The following is a 9,503-nucleotide window of genomic DNA, read 5'->3' on the forward strand; positions in this document are numbered from 1 at the left end:
TTTATGCAATAGCTCATTTGTACCATGCTTATATTACTTAATGTGTGTGTGATTATTAGTTTATTGGCCGATCATTATAATGTTCGTTCATTGAAATCTTCTCTTTATGCGTCCCTTCAGGATTCGGGCATCTACAGGCCTCCAGGACTGCTACCTCAACGCCAGCAGAGCCACAATCAGGTCGTGGATAGTCAGGTTCCTGTTTCCTCCCAGCATCACCCTCACATCAGCCCTACTCTACCCCCAACCAACTCCACCCGCACCCCTGTAATTACCCCGAATCTCCCGATGTCCCAGTCATCCTGCTCCATTGGCGGCTATAACAGCAGCAGCAGCAACTCTGGTGGTGTAACTGTGGCTGGTATCTCCAGGGCGAACACATCACCCCCCGCTGGTTGCTCTGTGAACAACATCAGCAGTAATAACAGTTGGCAGAGAGGAAGAGAGCCAGCACCTGAAAGATCCACCAGCACCATCACTAGGCCCATCTCTCAGCTGGACACCCTGCTGCAGCCTGGGAGAGGCCAAGCTGCCAACCAGCCCCACCTAAAGGGACTGCCTAGACCACAACAGCATGGACCCACCAAGTCCCAGCCCACGAAGGGGAAGACTTACTGTGCTCAGGCTGAACTGGCGCAAACTCCTGCATTTTCCTCCTCCTCCGCCTCATCGTCATCATCATCTTTGTTCTCCTCAGGGCGCCAGAGGGCAGGAGACAGTGTAATTACAAGCAGAATTTCAAATCCTCTTCCTAGGTCTCCACCTGCATATTACCAAGCTCCTCATTCCAGTGTGAACTCTATCCCTCAGCGATCCAATCCAGCCCTTTCCTCCAGACTAGGTCAGCCAGACTCTGTCCCGACTCAGGCTTACTCTCGGCAACAGATTCGTCCACCAGCCCCAACCTCTGTCCCCCAGTCCATCGAAGAGGCTCTAGACAAACTCGATGCAGAGCTAGAGGGACACATGCAAGCTGAAGAAAGAAGGAAAAGGGACAGAGAGGAGGAAGAGAGAAGAATGAGAGAAGAGGTGAGGCGGAGGAAAGAATGGGAGATGAGACAGAAGCAGGAGGAGGAGAGGAAGAGGAAAGAGTTGGAAAAGAAGAAGGAGGAGGAGGAGAGAAAAAAAAGAGAATTGGAGAGACAGGAGGAGGAGAGAAAGAAGAGGCAAGAAGAGGAGAGGAGGAGGAAAGAAGCCGAGAGACAGGAGGAGGAGAGGAAAAGAAGAGAATGGGAGAAAAAGGAGCGGGAAAGGAAGAAGAGAGAATGGGAGAGGCAAGAGGAGGAGGGGAAGAAGAGGGAAGCAGAGAGGCAGGAGCAGGAGAGGAAGAAGAGAGAACTGGAGAGGCAGGAGAAAGAAAAGAAAAAGCAAAAAGAATTGGAGAGGAAAGAGGAGGAGAAGAGGAGGATGGAGCGGAAGAGAGAGGAGGAACTGTGCAGTGCAAAAGGCAAAGAGCAGACTGCTATTGAGAATCTGGAGAGACTGCTCTCTGGCAACACTTCCTCAACACCCCCACCTCCACCCCTCTCTTCTGTTACTGCACCTCCTTCTGGTGCACCTCCCTCCAGCTCCCAGGCTTCGCCCCCATTCCCCTGGCTAAGCCGTGGCGGTGTTCTCCCCTGTCCCCCAGGCCAGGCGCCCAGCACCACTACTCTAGAAAGACTGCGCCCACCCCCTCTGACACCTCAGACTGAGTATGCCAGAGAAAAGCAGAGGCAGAGAGAGATGTGGAGCAACAATGGCGGAACGACATTCAGTCCCTCATCAACACATAATACCTCAGGGATGAACCAGCCGGTATACCCCAACAAGCCCCCGGCAATGCAAGCCGCACCCAACCAATCCAAAGACTCAGCCAGGGAGAGAGACAGCAGCCAGCTCTCTCTCCCCACCTTGGCACTTAGAGAGCCCCCCAAACTGTATCAGGCTTTTCCCAGAGAAAACCTGCCGCCACCACCTTTATCAACCACCTCCACAGGGGGGATCCTCCAGAAGAGGGTGACAGGAAGCGGGTTGGAAAATGCCAGCAGCTGTGGCACTGACTCTGACAGTGCTCAGTTTGAGGAGGAGCCCTCTGAGATGTCTACACTACTCCCTGATGGTCTGGCTAACATTATGGCGATGCTGGATGAATCTATCAAAAAGGAAGAGGAGATGTTTAACAATGAAAAGACTGGGTCCACAGGTCTTCTTGACAACTTTTCTCCTAGTGGCCAACCTATCAAGAATTACCTGTGTGCCCCAGACCTCATCCCAGCACTGAAGCATCAGCCGAACCAGGAAGACTTTGGGTCCAATCCCCACGCTAGCCCTCCTGTGCTTAGCCGCCAAGGCTCTCTAGCATCCCCTTGCAGCCGGACGTCTTCTCTCAATGAAGAGGATGAAGACTACTTTAAACCCTCTGCAAATGTCCCCTTGAACCCTAAACAGTCAATGGATGTGGGAATTGGAATAGGGAATACGAATACCAACTATCGCCACAGTGACCTGGCTAAACTTTATGGCCTCCCCGAGCAGACTAAAAGTGAGGCTGACGAGGATGACGATGAAGAGGATTCTGAGACCCCATCTTGTTCTCCACCACCCCAAAGACCCCACTTGCACCAAACAGGTGTTAACAGCATGTTCAAGTCTCTAGCAACAGTTCTAGGGAGCCAGAAGTATGCATACCGTGGTGGGCCTTTTGGGAGACCCCCTCCGTCAGCTTTGGTCGGGGTCAAATATTCCTCTTCACTGTCACTGGGCCCCGATATCTGCCGCCAGCAGCAAGGCAGCTCTCCAACGTCAGATTCAACCAATCCACCATTCAGTCCAGCTGTTCCCCCTTCAAAGTCCTCCCCTCCTCTGCTGGAAGACAAGAAACTAAAACTAGAGGATGCAGATGTTTGGAGAGATGATGGACTAACAGAGGAAAGGTTCAAAAAAGAGAGTATTCCTCCCATAAAGCCTATTAAGGTGATCAAGGAGGAGCAGCGGTTGACAACTATCTCTGAGTCTTCTCTGGCAGAGCTGGGAAAGAGCTGCGAGGTCATGCTTAGTCGACATTCACTTCCTAACAAGAGCTCCGATAAATCCGATGTCCACGTCAAAGCAGAAGACAGACACAAACCTGAAAAAGTAAAGGAACACAGAGAGAAAGACAGAAACCGGGATAGAGAGAGGGAGAAAGAAAAGAAGAGGAAGCATGGTCACAGCCACAGTAGCAGCAGGAAGCATGAAGATAGAAAAGAAAAGAAGAAACATAGAGAAAAGCGAGAGGAGATGGCCTTTTCCTCTTCTTCATCATCTTCCTCCACTCATTCCAGCTCCAGCCATAAGCGGCACAAGGATGGCAAGAGCCATAAGGAGAAGAAGGATCGTCGAATTCTTGGAGACCTCAACCTCCAGCGCAAAGAGGGGTCTGACAAGAGTCTGAGTCATTACGACACGGATAAAAAGAAACGTGCGGACGCATCCGGTGCCAGCTCTACTAGTGAAGGGGAGCACGCTGAATGGACCTCAAGAAATTCTGGGGAAAGATCATCTGAGCACAAAAAAGGGGCTGAATCTGGTTCCTCGTTAGGCTCCACAGACTTCTTGAAACTGAAAGCGTTGTCAGATGGGCCACCCAAGGAGCTGAAAATCCGACTGATCAAAGTTGAGAGTGGGGACAGGGAGACATTCATTGCCTCAGAGGTGGAGGAAAAGAGGATCCCATTGGAGGAAATCAGCATCAAGAACAGTGCCAGTGAAATCATCAGGTCCTGCAAGTAAGTGTACTGTGGAGGAAGACTGAAAATGCATTTAATGTCAATTTCACTATGGTTTTAATTTTTTACAGCCCAGTCTAAATTACTTTTCAGATATTTATGTGAATAGGATGAAGTTGAAGTAAAATGCTAATCTAAAATTGTTATACATCATGGAACTCAAGTGCAAATAGTATTAATAGAGACCTGTATAATCTCATGTTCTGCCTCTATTAACATGTTTATCTTGTTCCAGGGGTGCCAGAGTGAAGGGAAAGTTCAGAGAATCTTACTTGCTCCCAGCCTTTTCTGTCAAGCCCATCATAAACCCAGAGGAACTCATTCCAAGAGAGAAACTCAATCCTCCTACACCTAGCATCTATGTAAGTTATGATTTGCACTACATTTCATGCATCTATCAGCTCTCCTTTAGTTTGTCACCTTTCACATAATATGAATAAGGGTATGGAAATTTCATACACGATTGCACAGAGATCCCAAAAGAACAAAATCTACCAACAAAGCAAAGGGTGGCAGCCACTTATGGCAAATGTTTAATCAAAAGGAACAATGTGTACAAAATAGACAGTTGACATTTCAATACAATATGCTGCACATATGCTTGCACATGCTGCCCTCTTGTGGTGCTTTCACTGTACTTGACAATTGCAGGTTGTGTTACTATGCACTGACGTAATTTTTCTTTCCTGTAGTTGGAGAGCAAGAGGGATGCCTTCTCGCCTGTGCTGTTGCAATTTTGTACAGACCCCAAGAATCCTGTTACTGTCATCAGAGGCCTGGCTGGATCCCTAAGACTCAGTAAGTTTACACTAGCAGGGACTAGTAAACATTACATTTACATTAAAAACTCATGGTAAGCACTCCTGACTAAAGGAAATACTGTAGCTTTTTAGTCCAAGCTATTTGATAAACAATTGGTCCATGTTATATACTTACTACTGTACTACTGTATATATGTATACACACATTAATTACATTTACTGGCTCAAAATAATGTGTAATATTCCCTCTCTTTTTCAGACCTGGGACTGTTTTCTACTAAGTCACTGGTGGAAGCCAATGCAGAGCAGGCGGTGGAGGTAAGGACTCAGGTGCAGCAGCCTGCTGATGAAAACTGGGACCCCAGTGGGACTGGTCAGACATGGCCCTGTGAGAGCAGCCGCTCCCACACCACCATTGCCAAGTACGCCCAGTACCAGGCATCCAGCTTCCAAGAGAGTCTACAGGTAAAAGATAATACACACCTCCACTACTTGTAGTTTTCCACCCAATTTATCTATCTTATATACACCAGTACATATTTCAGTTTAATGGTTTTATACATCAGGTATTGTGGTCAGGACTTCCATGTTGCAGTCCAGCTGATTAACATGTTGTGTTTGTCATCTGTGTTTTCAGGAGGAGAAAGGCAGTGATGAGGAGGATGATGAAGATGATGAGAAGAAGCCATCCAATAGTTCTGATACACCAAGCAAGGACAGCACTAAAGAAAGTAGCAGGTAAGGACAGTGTTAAAAAGAATTAAAGGTTCACTAAAACATTTTGTCACTTCTAGTAATGCTTAAATGTTTTCCTCTTCCTCAGTGGTGAGCAGAAACCAGTGGGAAAGATCATTAAATTTGGAACCAACATTGACCTCTCAGATCCCAAAAGGTAAGCAACTTCAACATATTAATAAACAAGTTGCATTGCACTCTAGTGGTCGTCAACACTGCAACGTTATCATTAGCTTCTGTGCAAGTGCATTAGAGCCTTCCTAATAGCGCTTGATGAGACAGGATTATACAGATATTAGGGGGCAACAATTCTAATTAATATATGGGCCAATATTCTTTATTTATTCATATATGTAAATAACCAGCATCTTTATCTACGTTATGTTCTGTAAGGCTTTCATGTTGGCACCTATTAGATAACTTGTATTCCAAACACTGATGTATGTGTGATAGGCCGATATAATCAGTCTTTGTACTTTGTAAAACTTGTTCTTACCTGCTGTCTCTCTGCTAAGGTGGAAGCCCCAGCTACAAGAGTTGCAGAAGCTGCCAGCATTTATGCGTGTAGCATCCAGTGGTAACATGCTGAGCCATGTGGGCCACACCATCTTAGGCATGAACACTGTCCAGCTCTACATGAAGGTTCCAGGGAGCCGAACGCCAGGTAATGAACACAGACACTCCTTCCTGTCTGTAATGGAAGGAATATACCTTTAGTTAAACAATATAATATTAAATGCCATTAAATATAACAGACTGTCTTATGTCCTTGTGCAACAGGTCACCAGGAGAACAACAACTTCTGCTCGGTGAACATAAACATCGGCCCTGGAGACTGTGAGTGGTTCTCTGTCCATGAGAACTACTGGCAGGCAATCAATGACTTCTGTGAAAAGTGAGTCAAATCTGAGAATACCTGCCGAAAATCATATCTTGGACGCTTTACATCAGTATCTAACATGTTTCCCTCTTATCTGTGAAGACATGGCGTGGACTACCTGACAGGGTCCTGGTGGCCGGTGTTGGAGGATCTTTACAGGGCCAACATCCCTGTGTACCGCTTCATTCAGCGACCGGGAGACTTGGTGTGGATCAACGCTGGAACTGTTCACTGGGTTCAGGCCGTAGGCTGGTGCAACAATATTGCCTGGAACGTTGGACCTCTCAACGGTAAGGAATATACCATCTGCATATTATTTCAACAACAATAAAAAATGTCATAGCTTAGTAACAGTAAAGATATATCATTCAAGACAGCAAGTGTTTCACTCTCCAACATTGTTTCATGTGGATCTGCAGCTTACCAGTACCAGCTGGCCCTGGAGAGGTTTGAATGGAATGAAGTGAAGAAGGTCAAGTCCATAGTCCCAATGATTCATGTGTCCTGGAATGTGGCCCGCACTGTCAAGATCACCGACCCAGAAACCTACAAGCTGCTCAAGTGAGTAAAAGCAATTTACACTCAGTTAGCAGCCCTGCAATAAATCCTTCATGAAGGTTATAATGTTCAATTACTGTTATGTAACCTACTGTCATTGATAAGTGGACAAAATATAACAAATCAACAGCACCACAAACTGCAATCTCCAAATTCATCAGCAACACTAGAACTTTCATCAAAGTAAAATGTATTGCAGAGCTGGGTTGCTATGTCCCTTTTGTTAAAGATGTAATATATTCTGATTAACTTCAAACTTAATATTAAAGTTGTTTTCTTTACCTTCCTGCCAGACACTGCCTGCTGCAGTCCATGAAGCACATCCAGGTCCTGCGGGACCAACTGGTTGCTACAGGCAAAAAGATTTCCTATCAGAGTCGAGTCAAAGACGAGCCTGCCTACTACTGCAATGAGTGTGATGTGAGTTGCTTTCTGTCTCTAACCACAAAAAGTTTTTAGCAAGGTATATGTATGTTGTCTATGGTTAACAGTCAATGAAGCCAAAGACATGCATGTATTTGGTCATACTTTGGCAGAAATTAAAGCATTTCAAACATAATTACATACCTTTAACTGTGAACCTGGGTCACTGATGGAGTCCAAGCTGTCATCCTGTAAAAGGAGATAGGTGATGAGTTTTCTGTAGAAGTTTTTCTTCAGCAAATTTGGTGAATAACTGTATACAAAACCCTTTCCTTATCTGTTATTACTCTGTTCTCCAACTACACCTCTAATCTTTAATAATATATTCTCTCCTCTATTACAGGTGGAGGTGTTCAATTTGTTGTTTGTGACAAGTGAGAACAACAGCAGGAAGACATATGTGGTTCACTGTGAGGACTGTGCACGTCACCGTAACCCCAACATGAACAACGTAGTGGTGCTGGAGCAATACTCCATAGAGGAGCTTATGAACACATACGACTCCTTCAACCTGGTAAGCTTTCCCATAATGCCATCTGTCTCCTTTCTGACCTGATATAAAAATAACTGTTATGACGACATTTCATATCTAATTATTGGTTTGTCTTGTGTTACCAGGCCAACTCCTCCCGGTGACAGAACTCTCCTCCTACGTCTCCTCAGCCATAACCAAAACACCTGCAAGCCAGGACAAAAGACACAGTTTCACTTTGGTTTTCAACTTACCCTTTCATTATTTAAGATCATTTTTGCTACTACTACTGCTAATACTTGCCGAACAGCCAGTTGAATACGTTTACTCATCATTACTGTTTACAAGAAGAAATACCAAGCCGCCAATAAAATACCAGTTTACTTTCAAATGGTGCTTTCAACCAGACACCCTGGCAACAGTGAAGTTGAGAACCAGGGGGCAGTTGGTGCTGCCATTGAACAAACTGTGGAGGGTAGTTGATGGTTTCAATGGCGTGTGTTTTCTGTCAGTACCAGAAAGAATTTTTTTCTGTCCTCTTGAATACTGAATTTGTACATGCTGTTTGCAATTTTTGTGGGGTGCTGTCTTTTTTTAAAATGATTTTGTTTTTTCTAAACTAGATCAGCCTAGATATATACCACATTGGCCTTGTCACTTGTATTTAGAAAAGAGAAAATGAAAAATACTAATAATAGAGATATGAACATTTTTCTAAAGCATTAAGAATTTAAAAAAAAAAAATACAATTGTTTGGAATGCTTCAAAACATACGGGTTTTAACGACTTTGTTTTGGGGGGGAACTTCATTTTGTCTTTCAGAATCTTGTATGTGTTGTAAATCTTGTGTTTTTATGAATTATACTTTTATTTCTTCTGGAGATTAATATTCAGTTGTCACACTTCATCAGGTCTTTTTGTTCATTACTTATCTCTGAAAAAAGAAAAAAAATCGTCATCTGGTGTTTGTGTGTTGTACCTCTTGATTGTTTTGTTCCAATATGCAGACTTAGTATTTCCTGGATTTTTTTTTTTTTTTTTTTTTTTTTTGCATTGTACATTTAATTTAAAACATTTCCTCTATTTATTGGATATCAATGTTCTCCCTTTTTTAAATGGGGTTGTACAAGTTTGAATTTATTTCTTATTTTTTATGGTGACCGATTGCTCTGTAAGAAGTGAAACGTGGGGGTTGTGTGTCCATGGGAGTGGAGGCTACTGTTTCTCTGGTGCTTGCCTCACATGTCTCCTGCCTTTTTCTCCTGATATATATTAAATGATATCTTTATCTTGAATATAACGCCACCTTTCCTGTAGACGATAGGCACACTGCTCACGTAGAGAAGATGACTAATGGAATGCTGTGTTTGTATGCTCATTAAGGAAAAAAAAACAACTTTTTTCCAAAGTGTTTTGAGAAATGGTAATTTTTTTATTATGTAGGGGGTTTTAGACGAGATTTTAATGATTTTATGATATCTGTTGAATATGATAACGGGATAGATGGTGCTAAATGTTCTCTTTGAACAACTTTTTTTTTCTGTTTGTCTTCTTAAAATGAGAATTCTATTTTTCCTGTTGCAATATTACCTTACCCTTTTCCTTTTCTCTTTGTGGTCATTTATTTATAACTGCACTGTTTAGAGAATTCACACAGACATACTTGCAGACACACACACCAAACTGAGCCAGACATGTCTTAAACACTTGTGAATTTGTGTGACATTACTATGACTATTAATAATAAACGCTTTTTGATAAACCCAGAAATGAGTACAATCTCTCCCAAATATTTCTAGTACTTCTCACATGCTGTTCACCATAATCTGCCAGCAACATATCTGTAATTCAAAAGACACTTTTTCTACATACAGAATGAAACAGTAGGTCCTTACATAACTTGACTGATGTTAGATCATTCACAC

At 43.6% G+C, this 9,503-nt stretch overlaps 1 protein-coding gene across 4 annotated transcripts in view; it reads left to right on the forward strand.

The window, feature by feature from the left end:
* The window catches only part of kdm6ba (lysine (K)-specific demethylase 6B, a), a 94,201-nt gene extending 86,340 nt beyond the window's left edge, over positions 1-7,861 (forward strand). For 3 of the 4 annotated variants that reach the window (XM_053343891.1, XM_053343892.1, XM_053343893.1), the window contains 12 exons: positions 121-3,749; positions 3,985-4,111; positions 4,442-4,547; positions 4,770-4,975; positions 5,148-5,248; positions 5,334-5,402; positions 5,761-5,909; positions 6,026-6,140; positions 6,228-6,415; positions 6,545-6,686; positions 6,977-7,103; positions 7,450-7,707. In XM_053343891.1, coding sequence (XP_053199866.1) covers positions 121-3,749; positions 3,985-4,111; positions 4,442-4,547; positions 4,770-4,975; positions 5,148-5,248; positions 5,334-5,402; positions 5,761-5,909; positions 6,026-6,140; positions 6,228-6,415; positions 6,545-6,686; positions 6,977-7,103; positions 7,450-7,662 — 5,172 coding nt within the window. In that variant the 3' untranslated portion in view covers positions 7,663-7,707. The other variant, XM_053343894.1, reaches the window with a different exon arrangement.
* Positions 7,862-9,503: the final 1,642 nt, after the last annotated feature.

This window comes from Scomber japonicus, chromosome 22 (genome assembly GCF_027409825.1).
Source record: "Scomber japonicus isolate fScoJap1 chromosome 22, fScoJap1.pri, whole genome shotgun sequence".
Lineage (NCBI taxonomy): Eukaryota > Metazoa > Chordata > Actinopteri > Scombriformes > Scombridae > Scomber > Scomber japonicus.